This window comes from Cetorhinus maximus, chromosome 23 (genome assembly GCF_964194155.1).
Source record: "Cetorhinus maximus chromosome 23, sCetMax3.hap1.1, whole genome shotgun sequence".
NCBI lineage: Eukaryota > Metazoa > Chordata > Chondrichthyes > Lamniformes > Cetorhinidae > Cetorhinus > Cetorhinus maximus.
In genome coordinates this window covers 9,008,188-9,025,776 of record NC_135901.1, presented here as the reverse complement: position 1 = coordinate 9,025,776, position 17,589 = coordinate 9,008,188, and the positions used below count along the sequence as shown (strand labels likewise).

At 44.3% G+C, this 17,589-nt stretch overlaps 1 long non-coding RNA gene and 1 gene segment (V, D, J or C); both read right to left on the bottom strand.

The window, feature by feature from the left end:
- LOC144697782 (Ig heavy chain C region, membrane-bound form-like) overlaps positions 1-17,589 on the bottom strand; it is a 321,361-nt gene that overhangs the window by 298,479 nt on the left and 5,293 nt on the right. The window contains 1 exon segment of the C gene segment in view: positions 16,496-16,795. Coding sequence covers positions 16,496-16,795 — 300 coding nt within the window.
- LOC144697592 (uncharacterized) lies at positions 9,749-14,106 on the bottom strand. The gene is made up of 3 exons (XR_013580397.1): positions 13,991-14,106; positions 9,960-10,087; positions 9,749-9,821 (listed from the first exon to the last, which is right to left on the bottom strand). It is a non-coding gene; the product is annotated as an uncharacterized LOC144697592 (long non-coding RNA).

Below are 17,589 nucleotides of genomic sequence, written 5' to 3'. Positions count from 1 at the left end.
AGTTTCTGCCATGGGTCTTCTTTTGACTGAGCAGACTGATTCTTGACCTGCAGATAATTGGACTCATGGGGCAGGACATCCATGAAGTATTGGGACCTGGAGCGCAGCATTTGATTCCACTTCTCTGCTGCTGCTGTGCCTCATCATGAAGACACTGTGACTCAAAGTGTGATGCAGCTTGAAGGGTAAGTTGTCGCCATTCTGAATGGTTGGTAGAAAGCTCCTCCAGGTCATTAAAGTCAATGCTGCTGCACTTCAAGGTGAACAGGCTGCAGAAAATTGGTTTGTATTTACTGAAATATTGAAGTTTCAGGGGTGATATGATGCTGGTTTTTAAAAATGATCAATGTGTTTCTGAGGGTAGATACAGAAAAAAACATTTGCTCTGCTGGGGAATCGAGAACAAGGGGGCAGAATCAAAACAGTAGAACCTGGAGTGAAATCAGGAACAACGTATTCAGACAAGGGTTGTGGGAATCAGGACAAACCTCCCCAAAAAGCTGTGAATGCTGGGGGTCAATTGAATTTTTCAAGACATGAATAGATTGAATTTTGTTAAGCAAAGATATAAAAGTAATTTGATCAAAGATGGGAAAAGGGAGTTGTGGTACAGATCAGCATTAATCGAATAGAATGGTGGAGCAGATTTGAGGGGCTGAATGGCCTGCTTCTGTTCCTATGTGCTGGTTGCTACGCCTCCAGCAATGAGTACCCAAGAAAGGGGGCAGTTTGTGATGTCCGTGTGGGCTCCAGTGTGTTCAGCATCTGACTTTGAGCTGCCTTCTCTCATCCAGCTCTCGGGAGCAGTCACTTTCCTCTCAGATGTAGTTTAAAGGAAGGACCGCCCCATCTGACACAGGCGCTCCTTGGGATTTCAGTGCCACTAACAAGACCTGCAGCGGATATTGCCCATCCCCAGTTACCTGTGGGGAAGATAATGTTTGACCTTCTTGAACCTCTGCAACCTGTGTGAAGGTGCTCCCACAATGTTGTTAGATAGGGAGTTACAGAAATTTTCACCCTGTGGTGATGAAGGAACAGTAATATATATCCAAACCAACAATAATTTGAATTTATATAGCATCTTTCATGTCATTGAATGTTCCAAAGCATTTTGTCGAAATATTACAAAGCAACATATGACACCGAGCCACATAAGGAGATATGAGGGCAGGTGACCAAAAGCTTTGTGAAAGAGTAAGGCTGAGGAGTATCTTAAAGGAAGAAAGTGAATAGAGATGTGAGGAGGTTTAGGCAGGAAATTTCAGAGCTTGGGGCCTCAGAAACTTAAAGAACGGCAACCAGTGGTGGAGTGATTAATTGAGAATGATCGAGAGATCAGGATTAGATCAGCGCAGAGATCCTGAAGGGTTGTGGGCCTGGAGGAGATCACAGAGAAAGGGGTGATTGCAGCCACAGAGGGATTTGAAAACAAGGATGAGAATTTAAAAATTTTGGTGCTTCTTAAACGTGAGCCTTCTTACGTCAGCGAGCACAGAGGTGATGTGTGAACAAGACTTACTGCAAACAAACACATGGGTAGCAGTGCGTTGCATCACCTCAAGTTTACTGGGAGGTGAATGAGGGATGCTGGCCTGGGGTGTGTTAGGGTAGTTTAAGTCTAGAGATAATAAAGGAATGGATGAGAGTTTCAGAATTGGGTGAGCTGAGACTAGGACAGGGTTCGGTGATGTTACTGAGGTGGGAATCGGCGGTCTTGGTGATGATGCAGATATGTTTGAAGCATGACATCAAGTTTGAGAAGAATCTGGTTCAGGCTCAGACAATTGCCGGGGAGACGGAAGGAGCCAGTGGCTAAAGAGTGACGTTTGTAGGGGGGACTAAAGACAATGGCTTTAATTTTTCCAATATTTAATTGGAGGACATTTCTGTTGATGCAGCACTGGATGCCAGACAAGTCAGGATGGTCTGTGCGTTCGCATACACCTGTTACCCTGCTCCTTCTAGATGGTGTAGATTCAGGGTTCGGGACGTTCTGTCAAAGTTCTGGTCGAGTTGATATGAAATCCCTCTCTTTCATCCCTGCCACTCTCACCTCTCTCTCTCTCTCTGTCTCTCTCTCTCTATCTCTCTCTCCCTCTCTCTCTCTCTCTGAACCTTACCCTCTCACGTCACTCTCTGTCTCTCCTTTTGCATATCTCCCTCATTTTCTCTGTCTTTCTCCATCTTTATCTCCCCCTCCCTCCTCCTATAGAGGCCTTGTGTAGGCCCAGACTGGGTGGTAGGTTCCCTTCCCTGATGAACATTAATGAACCAGCTGAATTGTTATGACAATCCAGCAGCTTTGAATGTCATTTTCCCTAGTGTCTGTCCCACAAATTTCCAAATTTTCAGTTCAATTTCACAACCTGCCTTTGTGTTTTTGTGGGTTCTCCCTCACTCCCTTTTTTCTGTTTTAAATCATTTTCACAGGGTATTAGGAGGGGAAAATTTGCAGTCAGGAAACTCAAACCAAACATCACACTAGGATCTGACTGAGTCGCCCAATTTATCGTAGCCTGAATATCATCAGAGTTTGAACATGGAAGGAAAAAGCACCGTTCACAGTGGGGAGAAACTGTACACGTGTTCTGTGTGTGGATGAGGATTCAAGGGATCATCTGGCCTGTTGAAATACAAGCATGGTTATACTGACGAGAATCTGTGGAAATGTTGGGAATGTGAGGAAGGATTGAGCCACCCATCTGAGCTGGAAATTCACCAAAGCAGTCACACTGGTGGGAAGTTATTAACCTGCTCCATGTGTGGGAAGTAATTCACTCATACATCCATCGGCTGAGACACCAGCAAGTTCACACTGGGAAGAGGCAACTAACCTGCTCCGAGTGTGGGAAGGGAAAACATCACAGCGAGTTAACTGTCTGAATACAATGGGAGAGAAGGGAATTGACTACCAGAAGCCCAAGGGTCCAATGCTTTCCCATCAATCATCAATAACATCATTCACAGATTCCACTTCTTAGCTGCACCTCCTTCCAAACATTGTGATCCATTTTCCTCAGGATTTGTTCCTGGATTTAATATTTACCTGCTTTGTGACCTCATTTTCAGACCAGATTCGCTTCAATATCCGACACAAATTGAGTTGCAAACCTGACAGACAAACAATGGAAAACAAGTCAGTCGGTAACATGAATCCCATGGTGCTCATTTTCAGATTCACAACAGTCAACTTTTAAATAAAAAGATGGAATTTCACAGTAAAAAGATTTAGAAAGTTGTTGTTGTTTTTATTTGTGACTCCCTCACTCGGGTATTCTGTGAATGCTGCTCGGAGGTTTAGTGACCGGGATATAATCTACCTGTGTTTTCCTGAGCCTGTGCTCGGTGCAAAGGGAGGTTTAGCCCGTGTAGGCGTATCTTGCATCCCAGGGATGGACAGTAACCCGCTGATTGAAGCTGCTGTCGCTGCTTTCTGCTGGCAGCGGGTGATTGGAGAGTGTGGGGCCGGAATATTGCTGTTTCTCCACTCTTCCCTGTCCCACTCACTGTGGAGCCGAGGAAGAGAGAATCACTGATGGGTTTGTTTGAATCTCATAACTTCATATCTTTCCAATGGGTTATATATAGGTGCATGGCAGGTCTGATCATTTTCTCTTTACATTTGAAATATTCATAAGAAAGCAACTGTTCGTGTGGGATCACTGAATAACAGAAGCACGAGCCTCGATTGTGGATTATTTTCTTGAAGCCAATTATGCACCTTGTCAACCCAGAGCTGTGGGGAGATGAATGTGATGGGCTGACAAACAGTGAAAGCTTCGTCCCCGGGTGGTCTCGAATCACCAACCTTCCGGTTAACAGCCGGACACGCTGATCAATTGCGCCACAGAAAAAGTCGCAAGGTGTGTACTTAAAGATTCAGATGCCGCTATCAGAATGATCATTGTTCTCTACGAGTTTTACTTTTCCAAAATAAAGGGTGAGGCATTGATTTGGATACATGGAAACAGCCTGATCCCACCCACTGCAGGCACATACATGTCACCCGGAACCAGCTCTCCTACAATCTCCCTTCGAGCCTTTTGGTGCCTTGTCTGTCACCAAGTGTTCTGATTGTCCCAAAACCAATATTCGGTTTAAATTGCTGATGTGTAGTGAGGAGAATCCTTTCAATGTCTCAGATCAGTTAATTTCAATGATAACATCAGAGTCAATGTTCCAGTGCCTTATAGAAGGGAACGGTACCTTGAACGGTCAGTCGGACAGTTCACACTTCATTCTCCTCTGATCCCGGTTCCCAAAGAGTTTCGAAAGATTCGCAAAGCCGGAGACTGGGTTTTCTGCTTTGGTTCCTTTTCCATCTTCCCAAATGCCAGCTGGCAATATTTTCTAAAATCTCATTGCAATTTTCCACCTTACATCAAGTCCATAGATGAGGAAATTCAGTTTTGTGGAGAGATTATAGAGACCGCGATTGTTCCCTTTCGAGCAAAGGAGGTTAAACAGAGATTTCATGGAGCTTTTGAAAGATATGGAACAATATTAAAAGAGGTGCAGGAGTTTCTGCAGTGCCCATGCGCACTGTGTGATCATTAACAAAGTTTCCCTGACCAAATGACATCAAGAGTTGGACTTTAGATTCCGATATAGTTTTTGAACCATAAATGTATTTATGCAGCTGATTTCATACCGAACTTTCCAAAGAGATTGATTCAGATCAAGCATGTCCTCGTTTTTCTCAGTCGCCCATTACAATCTAATTCCTCTTGCTGTACAACCTGTTACAGGGACTGTTATAGAAAAGATGGAAAGGTTTGCTGCAGTGATACAAAGCCCTGGTTAGATCACATCTGGAGGACTGTGGATCGTTCTGGGAACGGCACCTTATAAAGGATCAATATTTGCCTTGAAAGTTTCAGAGGAGCCGCATTGATTCTGTTGGTGGGTTTGGAAATTGAAAGTTGTACATCCGCAGCTTGTGGCACTATTTCCCCTCACTGTTCACTTCATGCTCATGTCGAACACATTCGATGCTGTTATTGGCTGAACAAGTCTTCTGTGTTGTAACTAAACGCTGTTTTTCGGCGCTCCCGCTCCTGCCGCCCAGGTTTGGCCCTCATCAGGGAATGTTGTTTTCTTGTTGCTGTGTGAACTGTCACAATGAACTGATCCCGGAGTCTCTTTCCCCTGGGATCGACAAAACCCGTCACGTCTCTTCTTCTTTCATTCTCACTCTTTCATTCCCAGTTTGAGTCGGTTCTCCTTTCGGGCCCTTCAACAAATCCATTTGGACGGACAAGTGGCTGAAATTTGATGTCCGGAAGTGTGAAGTGATTCACTTTGGTCGGAGAGGAAACTGAAAATAATAGTTACAGTTTTAAAGGGGCTTCTGTGTTGCACAGTGAGTGGTTCGGATCAGAAATGTATCAATTCGGTTCAGTTCCACGAGGCGATGGACGCATTTTTACCATCCCAAACTTCATTCACATTAGTTGTGTAGCTTCACGTTAAAAAGGTACAGATAGAAAAAGCAGGTTGGGAAGATGTAAGAGGAGATTGTTTCTTTCTGTATGTTTTTACATTGGAGGCCGTTCAGTTACTGAGCGTTACAAAGTGGACGGCGATTGAAATTTCCAGTCAAGGCAATGACATTTTAGACGTCGCAGTGGCCGAGCGGTCTAGGGCCCTGCATTAAAGTTTCAGTCTGTATGGAGGCGTGGGTTGAAATCTTATCGCTGCCAGAGCTTCAGACTGTCCGTATTTTCAATCAATTTTGCCATACCCTTCAGTCATTGAGTTGGAGAGGGCTGCAGCACAGAAAAAGGCCCTTCGGCCCATCGAGTCTGCGCCGGTCAAACAAATACCTAACTATTCCAATCCAAATACTTCTTAAATGTTATGAGGGTTTCTGCCTCTACCACCCTTTCAGGCAGTGAGTTCCAGATTCCCACCACCCCCTGGGTGAGAAAATGCTCCCTCGAATCCCCTCTAAACTTCCTACCTTTTACCTTAAAATCCGTCCACCAAGGGGAAAAGTTCGTTCTTGTGTGCCCTATTATGCCCCTCATAATTTTATGCACCTCAATCATGTCCCCCCTGTGTGCGCTCGGTGTGCAGTGCTCCATTCTGGCGGAAAGATCGAGGAGAGGCAGCAGAAATTGCAGGACAGCCAGGAATAGATGGGGCTGCATTTCTTCGTTCCCTTCTGTAACCCCTCTGTCGTTTTACGTACAGAACATTAAAAGGTACATGGCGACGATGTACGGAACTGACTTGCTTATGTAATGGGTTTGAAACCCTTTAGAGTTTACTGATACAGGTGAAAATCCGACATTTTGAACCTGCAATCTACATTTAGTAGTTTACATTTCTCACTGTTCCTGTTTTAAGAATGAGTTACAGAATTGCTTATCTATTAAATGGACTAAAAAACCTTTCAAACGCTTCCCTGTATTTTTCATTTCTGTTCATCTGTCGGCATTCACCAAATTTGCAGTTGGAAATGGAACAAAAACGGAGCCAATTTGGTGACATCCTTGATTTCTGGATGTTTGTCTCCCCTTAGGCCGCTGTTTCTATCGGTGTCTATGTCTGTGTGTGTTCCTCTGCGTGTGTCAATGTGATTCAGTTCCCTGAGGGGGATGAATGCATTTTTACCATCATAAACTTTACTCACTTTCGTTGTGCATCCACATGGTAAATCGCACAGAGAATAACAGTAGGTTTAAAAGTTGGAAGAGGATCTTAACCTTTCTGGCGCTGTTGGCGTAACTCGTGGTTAAAATAGTGGACTTATCAAACCAGATGCTGTGAGTTCGATCCCTGCTGGTGCCTGTGGATAAAGTTTAGCTGATGGAAGCGGTGGAAATGTAAACTATGGGGAGGAATATCTCGGCTGTGAAGAGATTTAGACACGTCAGGGTTACCAGGATAGAACATGGGAGAATACTTTACAGATGTGCAAAGCTATTAAGAAGGTCTGACAGAAATTGAAAAATGCTGAACCATTTAGGCACAAGTAATTAGGAAAGCTAATAGAATGTTATCATTTGCTGTGAGGGGGAATTGAAATAAGAAGGTTATACTTCAGTTGTACAGGGCAATGATATCAGGAGTACAGTGTAGAGTATTAGCCTCCTTATTTAAGGAAAATGTAAATGCGTTAGAAGCAGTTCAGAGAAGGCTTACTGAACTAATACCAAGAATGGGCGGCTTGTCTTATGAGGAAAGGTGGCAGGCTAGGCCTGCATCCGCTGGAGTTTAGAAGGCTAAGAGGCGACTTGATCGAAATCTTTCAGATCCTGAGGGGTCTTGACAGGGTGGATGTGGAGAGGATCTTTCGTCTTGTGGGAGAATTTAGAACCATGGGTCACTGTTTCAAAGTAAGGGGTCGCTCATTTAAGACAGAGATGAGAGAAGTTTTTTTCTCAGAGGGTCGTGAGTACTTGTAACTCTCTCCTTCAAAAGGCAGTGGAAGCAGTGTCTTTGAATATTTTTAAGGCAGAGCTAGATTGATTCTTGATCAACAAGGGGGTGAAAGGTGATCGGGGTAAGCAGCAGGTTTCAATCAGATCAGCCGTGATCTTATTGAATGGCGGAGAAGGCTTGAAGGGCCGAGTGGCCTACTCCTGCTCCGAGTTCATATGTTCACATGTTCTTTGAGTCCAGACTGCTTCCCGGCTCAGTGCGCAAATGCCAAAAAGTCAAGGATGATTGAAATTTTCACTGAGCAACATGTAAACTGACGGTGGATTCACTCGGTGCGATGGTGTGTTCCAGTTCTATATGTGCAATCATAGAATCAATTTCTATTTGTTGTTTTGAACCCAATATTTCTGATGGGTTGGATGTTATGCACATGTTTGATCTAATTTATCCCATTTACAAAAATAAATATTCGAAAACTATTTGTGTGGGAGGTTACTAGATAACAGCAGGCCTGGAAATGGAGCAGAGAGAGAGGATCCCTGGAGTGATGTTCAGTCAGTTCAGGAGGATGGTATCAGAGGGAATGGAGCAGGGAGAGAGGATCCCTGGGGTGATCTTCAGTGAGTTCAGGAGGATGGTTTCAGAGTGAATGGAGAAGGGAGAGAGTATCCCTTGGGTGATGTTCAGTGAGTTCAGAAGAAAGGCATGAGAGAGAATGGAGCAGGGAGAGAGGATCCCTGGGGTGCTGTTCCGTGAATTCAGTTGTTTGTTGTGCCTGGCAGGCCGCAGGGCCTGGGAATTTCCACGATTTGTGCTCCCTGGTGTTCCTAATAAGCCCCAAACTGTGGTAAAAATTTGCAGGATTACTGCTCGATAATGTGTTTGTGTCAGATCAGCCCTAGTCTCTAGGAATCTTCCCATGGTTTGTGTTAACGGTTCAGTCTGCGGTATTTGTGTATTTTTTGTTATTCATTTATGCGATGTGGGCGTGGCTCTCTGGGCCAGCATTTATTGCCCGTCCCTAATTGCATTGAGAAGGTGGATTGTGACGTCTCTGCCTTGTGAGTGTTTAATTGGACAAGGTGGAGAGAGTCCAGGCGAATGCTCTGGACGCATGGGTTCAAATCCCAACATGGCAGCTGCTGGAATGTGAATTCAATTATTAAAACCTGGGATTGAAAACTAGCCTCAGTAATGGTGACCATGACAACTATCACCGATTGTCGTAAAAATCCATCTGCTGCACTAATGTCCTTTAGTGAAGGAAATCTGCCATCCTTACCCAGCCTGGTCGACATGTGATTCCAGGTCGACAGCAACCTGACTGACACTTAACTGCCCTCTGAAATGGCCTTGGAAGCCGGGCTGTTCTGGGAGGCCTTGCCAGCGACACCCACACCTCATGAAAGGGTAAAGAGATAAAAAAAAACTTTTATTCCCGATCTAACCCCTGCTGCACCGACCCTGGGAGTGTTAGATGGGACAGTGTAAAGGAAACTTTCGTCCTCCATATACTGTCCTGTATGGGCCTCTGATGAAGCAGATCCCTGCTGTTTACAATTACCTGACATGTGACTGTGACAGGCCTGAGTATGAGTGAAATCACCGAGGTTCCCCTCGCTGTGTAATCATCCTGGCTCTGAAGTTTGCCATAAAAAGGTAGAGGTAAAGGTGTATTAACACCGATGGGTCGCTGGGTGGCGCAGTGACTCTTTCACTGAAGGACCTTGGGCTCTGAAGAAGAGTCATGAGGACTCGAAACGTTAACTCTTTTTTTTCTCCACAGATGCTGTTGGGCCTGCTGAGTTTTTCCAGCATTTTCTGTTTTTGATTCACATCCCAAACAGGAATGGGTAAAAAAAATCTGGGAAAGGGGAGGAAACAGTGTAATAGGGGAAATGGAGCGGTGTCGATGGGCCTGGGGGAAAGGAGTTCAGCAAAGTCAGTTCGTTTCACATTCATGATTTATTAACAATTTCGGAGAACATTTTACAGAAAAGTTTATTTTAAAGTCAACTGGACTGAATATGATGACTGAGTCACACTGAGAACAGAACACATTCGCTCTGAGCTGCCAACTGTATGTACAGCTGTGACAGAGACCAGAAAGAGAAAACCGGAGCTCAACATAAAGGGAAGGGAAAAATTGTGAATGAGGAATGAGAAAAGCTACTTATTTACATATGGAATTCAAACTACTGGGGAATTATAAGCTACAATTACAATACAGCCATAATTATCTCGCACATTTCAAACAGAGAAACGGAAATACCATCCATGACTGTCTTAGTTATAAATTCGGAAACATGAACTGAAGGTATTTCATTTTTAGATTCACCGAGAGGACATATTTTAAATTCGTAATACGGAGATCTCAATAAACGGCTGAGGAAAATCTACGGTGTCCAAAATTCAACCGGTCACTTGATCTGCAAAAGAGGATAAAATAATGAAGCAGATGTTTAGAATGTGGGACATTTATCTTAGTGTTTTAATCAATGAAACATTGAGAGATTTTTCAAATCGCTTCTGTCAGTTTGAAGTGTGAGCGGATTGAATCTTCTCACCTTCACCAGAGTGACGGCAGTGCTGTAGAAAATGCTCAGGAAGAACAGGATGATGAATGTGGAAGCGGTTGTCCAGATGTTGCCGTTATCATCCTCAGAGTCTTCAATCCAGGTGCGATCTGTGGAATCTGCGAGGATATAACCGAGGAAATGTAATTAGGTTGTTTATTAATCTTGGATATCTTTTAAAAAATATACTCTTTACTCTTTCCTAAGTTATTAATGTATTCTCTAATTTAATGTTCAATATATATCTACTGTTAAGCTCGTGAATTTCAGCAACCTATCTCTGTAACTATCTCCACAGCTGTTCCTCCTTTACAATCCTCGTATAGTCCGAGTCGGAAAATATAGAAAATTATCTCCAATATCAGTTTATTTTCGAACAATTTCGTACGATCTATTATTGGAGAATATTATGATGGATATCGAGAAAGATTCACTGAGCAACTTATTTTGAAACTGTGAACGTTGCTTTTTAAAATCTCGGATGTGAGTTCCCATCTTGGTTGTCTATTTGTGATGGGAATGTTTGGTGCGTCATTAACTTAAATCAGTTTCTCAGTAAGAACATTGTTTCAGTGTGCTTTTCGGATCATTATGTAATAGGGACAATTGCCGGAGAATACATTGGTTAAAAAAGTGCATTTGAATTATACCTTCTTCAATAGCCTGGCGTTTGTGTATGTGTGCATGAGTATATCGTGCCTTGCATCACCCTTTGTTTCTGTGTCCATATGTGTGTATGAGTATTGAGGTGTGTTCATTTGCCAATGAGTGCTGACTTGTGCATTTTTGTGTCTGCGTCTGCATGTATATTTTGTTTTTTTGCCAATGTGTATGTATGAGTGTGTTATTGTGTGTATTTATGTATTGATATCTATGTTTATTTATTACTATATGTGTTAATGTGTGTTTATGCGTTCTTGTCTGCTAATATAAGTGTTAATGTTTCCTTTTGTGTTCCACGTATGTGTCAGCATATTAATGTCTGTGTCACAGCGTGTGTGTGTGAGAGAGAGTTTTTAATGTGTGCATTTGTGTGTTGATGGATATTTAGAACTATGTATCAATGTGTGTTTATGTTTTCATACGTATTAACGTGTGTTTTTGTGTTCTCGTGTGTATAAGCGTGTTTCATGTTTGTGTCTACATGTGTGCCTGTGAATGTGTTAGTCTGTTCCTCTATGTGTTTGTCTGTCTGGGTGTCGTCTGCTCATGTGTGTGCATGTGTTCATGTGTATCCATGCACTTGTTTTAATGTGTATGATAGTGTGTGTCTTTTCGTCTGTATTTCTGTCATTGTGAATGTGTGATGATGCATATTTGTGTCCTTGTAAGAATCTGCTTGTCTGGTTTTATCTGTTTGTGTGTGTGTGATTGTGTATGTGTCTGTTCCTGTGCCTGCATTTGTGTGTGTATTTGTGTTTGGGTGTGATTGTGTGTGTGTATGTGATTGTGTGTGCGCATGTGTGTCTGTCTGTGCGTCTGTGCCTATGTGTTTGTGTGTGCGCGTATGTGTATTTGTCTATGTGTGTGTGTTTGTGTGTCTGCCTGTGTTTGTGTGTGTGTCTGTGCCTCTGTGTGTGTATGTGTGTGCCTATGTATGTATGTGTGTGTGTCTGCCTGTACTGTGTGTGTTTGTGTCTGCGTGTCTGTGCCTATGTGTGTATGTATGTATGTTTTTGTGTGTCCATTTGTGTCCCTTGTGTGCATTTTTACTATTTTTCCGAGTTTCACCAGGTCCCAACGACCGAGTCTGACCCTGATAGTGAAAATTTTGGTGAATATTTTCAATGTTCTGTATAAACGTGTTTTCTGTGAGATGCAAGGTGATATCAGGTGAACGAATGCAAACAATCAACCATCTGCCTCATAAAATTCAGGGGCAGAACCGTGAACAACCCAGGGAGGATTTAATAACCAGTTCAGAATCGGATGATGAGAAATCAATCTTAGCATAAGATTAACAGGAGCAAGAGTGTGAAAACTTCTTAAAATTATGTTGCATAAATATATATTTTACAACATTTTAAGCGTGATGGGACTTTAAAACCAGTGGCCAGTAAGCTAGAAGCCGACTTCTGCTGTTGGTAACTGGGTCCTTACAGCAAAGGCCCGTTCCCTTCCAGATTCTCTGCTCGGGGACTGAGAGTCCAGTGAGTTAATAGTTTTGCTCCGTCTGGTTGGCGAAGCAATTTCCTTTTCGGTTCTCTCTGCTGAGAAGGTGGAGACACACCGGGTTAACCAATGACCTTCCTCGTCTTTCTGTTTAGCTAGTGGTGGTAAAATTGGCTAAAAATTTTCTTTTCAGTTTTCTCTGTTAGTGAAGTGGGGGTACAGTGGGTTAACAATTTCCCTTCCCCCTCTCTCTGTTGGGGAAGTGGATGTACATTGGGTTAACAATTTCCCTTCCCCCTCTCTCTGTTGGGGAAGTGGGGGTACAGTGGGTTAACAATTTCCCTTTCCCCTCTCTCTGTTTGGGAAGTGCGGGTACAGTGGGTTAACAATTTCCCTTCCCCCTCTCTCTGTTGGGGAAGTGGGGGTACAGTGGGTTAACAATTTCCCTTCCCCCTCTCTCTGTTGGGGAAGTGGGGGTACAGTGGGTTAACAATTTCCCTTCCCCCTCTCTCTGTTGGGGAAGTGGGGGTACAGTGAGTTAACAATTTCCCTTCCCCCTCTCTCTGTTGGGGAAGTGGGGGTACAGTGGGTTAACAATTTCCCTTCCCCCTCTCTCTGTTGGGGAAGTGGGGGTACAGTGAGTTAACAATTTCCCTTCCCCCTCTCTCTGTTGGGGAAGTGGGGGTACAGTGGGTTAACAATTTCTCTTCCCCCTCTCTCTGTTGGGGAAGTGGGGGTACAGTGGGTTAACAATTTCCCTTCCCCCTCTCTCTGTTGGGGAAGTGGGGGTACAGTGGGTTAACAATTTCCCTCCCCCCTCTCTCTGTTGGGGAAGTGGGGGTACAGTGAGTTAACAATTTCCCTTCCCCCTCTCTCTGTTGGGGAAGTGGGGGTACAGTGGGTTAACAATTTCCCTTCCCCCTCTCTCTGTTGGGGAAGTGGGGGTACAGTGGGTTAACAATTTCCCCTCCCCCTCTCTCTGTTGGGGAAGTGGGGGTACAGTGGGTTAACAATTTTCCTTCCTCGTCTCTCTGTTGGGGAAGTGGGGGTACAGTGGGTTAACAATTTCCCTTCCCCCTCTCTCTGTTGGGGAAGTGGGGGTACAGTCGGTTAACAATTTCCTCTCCCCCTCTCTCTGTTGGGGAGGTGGAGGTACAGTGGGTTAATAATTTCCCCTCCCCCTCTCTCTGTTGGGGAAGTGGGGGTACAGTGGGTTAACAATTTCCCTTCCCCCTCTCTCTGTTGGGGAAGTGGGTGTACAGTGGGTTAACAATTTCCCTTCCCCCCCTTTCTGTTGGGGAAGTGGGGGTACAGTGGGTTAACAATTTCCCCTCCCCCTCTCTCTGTTGGGGAAGTGGGGGGTACGGTGGGTTAACAATTTTCCTTCCCCCTCTCTCTGATGGCGGATTGTTGGGACATGTTTCTGTGTGACCCTCACTTCAGTTCCCAGTGGGTGCGATGCAGCAGCTTAAAGCTGGCATCCATTTTAAAGGAATGGACCATAAGAGAAGCAGCAACACCGAGATCTAAATGTGCTGAGTTTGTTTGCCGGAAATGGGAAATTGTCAGATTTCTCCTCAGTGGGAGGAGAATTGGTGATGTTATTTTGCAGAATCCCGTAATGAATGAGCTTTACTGTGTCTCTAACCCAGGGTGTATCTGAGTTGGGAGCACTGGGTGTACAAGACTTGGTTCTGAGCCCTGGAAATATCCGATTTTAACTAAACAGCTCTAACATTAGCAAAAGTGGAAAACAACACTAATTAAGCGACTGTGCATTTAAATCACGATTGGAGAAAAGGACTTTATTATATTTTTATTGAAGTTTGAAATGTAAACGAGAGATTCTCATTGACATGAATTAACGGTGTCCATCAGTGCAAGGGAAATATTCACAAAACTCGGTTTACCGCTGGATTTATCAACCGTTCTGTTGATGATCTTCAAGGGGATCGCTTCATGTCCCACCACACAGGAGTAAGAAGCGCCGCTGGCCCACTCCTCCGCTGCGATGGATAACAAGCTGTACATGAAGAAGGAGCTATTGCCGTTCTCCGCCACCACCCCGGTGTTCTTGTAGTTCCCGGGATTCACCGGCTTGTCATTGACGGTCCACTTGACGAAGATCTCTCGGGGTGAGAAACCTCTCACTAAGCAGCTGAGGGAGACGAATCTCTGAGCGGAGACATCTTCTGCCGAGGGCAGGAGGACAGACACGGACGGTTCCTGCGGATTTTTAACTGCAGAAAATGTACAATAAGTGTCAATAAACTGGATAATTTCGGAGACAATGAAACCGCTGGTTAGGATGAGGGAAGTGTTTTTCAGTTGAATATTAAAGGTTTACATTATCCGCTTCTAGGAAATTTATCGCCGTTCCTTTACTGTCGCTGAGGCAAAATCCTGGAACTCCCTCCCTGACAGCACTGTGCGTGTACCTACACCACAGGGACTGCAGCGGTTCAAGAAGGCAGCTCACCACCACCTTCTCAAGGGCAATTAGGGATGGACAATAACCTTTGGCCCAGCCAGCGAAGCCCACATCCCATTAATTAATAAATAAAAATCTTTGGGATCTACCCGGTTTTCCAGCTCGGAGCAGAGGTGGACACAATCCTTTTCCCTGAGAACTTATGGGGTTGGACGAGAAAGTTTCTCAAAGTTTACAGCACAGAAACAGACCATTCGGCCCAACTGGTCTGTGTTGGTGTTTAAGCTCCATACCAGGCTCCTCCCACCGTTCTTCATCTAAACCCAATGGCACAGCCTTCAGTTCATTGTTCATTCATCTACTTATCAATTTCCCCCTGAAATTCCACAGGCCCAGAGCGTTTAGTTGGCGAAATTGCTAATCAGAGTAGACCATGAATACACTGAAGAGTAAATATTGATCCTGACATTTACACTGGAAATAGACACATTGAACTACTTATTGCTTCAATCTCACCGCTCACCTGGTTCCTTGTGGATGGAACTTCTTAAAGGAGTCGGCAGATCCTGATGGCTCACCACGCAGTAGAACTCAGCCCCACTCAGCCAGGCTTGTGTCGAGATGTTTACGTTGCTGACCACGCTGTCGGGATCCTCTCCCGGTTGGACGGCGATCTCTGATTTCAAAGGCTTCTTCTCTTGTGTCCAGGACACGAGGACTCCATAAGGAGCATTAGAAACGATGCAGGTTAAGGTCACGGTCGCCTCCAGTAAGACCTGTTCTATTGGCGGTGGCAGTAGAGTAATTGTGGGATCGTTGCAGTGGGAATCACCTGTGAGACAGAAATGAAAATCAACCAAAGTTTCACATTCAGAATCAGGACAGCAGTATTCAGTCTTCACACTCTTAACGAAAATAAATCACCTTGGACATATCAACCTCTAACTATCGTCTTTAATCTTCTTTACACAATGGAAAACCAGCTTGGTCTGTGTAAATCGTTCTCATAATTTAAGTCCTTCAGCGCCGGTAACATTCTCATGAATCTATGTTGCCCCAGTCCCAATACAAATACACCATTCCTGGGCCCTGGAATGCAGTACTGAAAGCTGTTTTATAAATAGGGTGGATGCACTTTCCAACACTCTCTCCCGAAGCTGTTACCAGTGAAGGGTTCCAGACACCTTCTGCCTCTCCAAATATGATCAGCTGACTCAGGGTAAATCTGATATCAAGTCCACCTCACACATTCTGTGACGTCAGTGTAGAGACGTGATGTGATAAAATCCTGAATTGTGAACAATCCGAATGCAGCCCTTACATCGGAATTAAACAATAACTACATGACAGTAAATTAGAAGTTGTTCCGTGCTTTCTACTAACTCCAATAAATTCCTGATTTGAGTAACATCGGAGAGCAGAATGATCTATTGCTTCCTCGGTTTGTATTTCTTACCCTCACACTTGGTGGCGTTTTGACTTTGGGTGACCTCTTGGTGAGTGACCTGACAGGTATAGACCGCGTCGGTGAACCATTCCCCAGCGGAGACTTTCAGCCGACTGGTCGCCGAGAAGTTCCCGTTCACTTCAAAGACGGGAGAGGTGACAATTCCTGAATCCATGGGTTTTCCATTCTTCAGCCACTTCACGGTCATTGAACTTGGACGGAAATCGATGATTGAACAGACGGCGGTTGCAAATTTGTTGGTTGTGATTTCTTCCCTGGAGCTCACGGTGAGGAGAACAGTTGGAGGGAAGACAGGTCCAACACCTTCAAGAAACACAGGTTAGACAGTTCTTGCAGAAGAAATTGATAACAGATACAATGAAATCGTATTTTTAAACAGGCTTTTTCCGTTAATAGACACTAACCTAGATTTTCCAGGGATCAGAACTATGCAGAGCACTATAAATGTGTTATAACCAAGGCCCTATACAGGGTAATCACAGCCGTTCTGTTTCTCACAAGTTCCCCAACACTTACATTGCATTCCAATGCTCTTGTCTGAGCCGCTGTGTCGAACCTCACAGTTGATTTTGCTGCATTCCCCCTCTGACTCGGTGATGGTTAACTGGCTGCTCAGGCTGTAGGTTCCCTTCTGGTTTCTCACTGACGGGAAAGTCTTAAATCCAGTGGTGATCTGCTGCCCATCTTTCTTCCAGGTCAGGCTGGTGATTTCTGGGGAGTAGTCCATCGCCAAACAGCCATAGGTGACGGAGCCGTCGGTGTTGTGTTGCTGACAGGAGGAGACCAGGCTGTAGAGAGTGGGCGAAGACGGTGTCACTGGGAAAGAATGGCCGATTGAACAAGTTAGACTCTGTGATTTGTGATCATTAAGTAACCAAACAATTCAAAATTTGACTATAACTATAAACATATCCTAATATATTCCAACTAAAACCCACACCCACATTTGTTCATTTATTATTTCCATCATTTGGTGACCTTCACCTGTCGGTTCCCTCTTTGGAAACCCACACCTCTTTTCCCGCCTCTATCCCATTACTAAAAGAGAACATTTTGATGTCATGTGAATGACGTAACTTTCATTGGATTAAAGTGGAAGAGCAGAGGATTTCCCCCATTATTTCGCCACCATTTATTTCTGAGTCAACAACACTTGGTGATAGAGAAGTTGTCTCGTCATTTATATCATTATAGTTTTGGAAATTGGTTCTGTTCAAATTGACTGATGCCCCCTCCTCTCTCCACGTCCCCCCAAAACAAAGAATAGCAACAACCCTTCGAAAGTACCTTTGTAATGGTAACTATATAATGACCATAGAACTCTAAACTGAATACCAGTTACAGTAATTACGACATTTTCCAATCGTATGTACATATGAACATGCGGATTAGTAGCAGGAGTAGGCCATTCGGCCTCTCAAGCCTCCTCCACCATTGACTCCGATGATAGCTCCGATCATGATACAAAGATAGGTGGAGGGACAGGTAGTATTGAGGAGGCGGGGAGGCTGCAGAAGGATTTGGACAGGTTAAGAGAATGGGCAAAGAAGTGGCAGATGGAATACAACGTGGGGAAGTGTGAGGTCATGCACTTTGGTCGGAAGAATAGA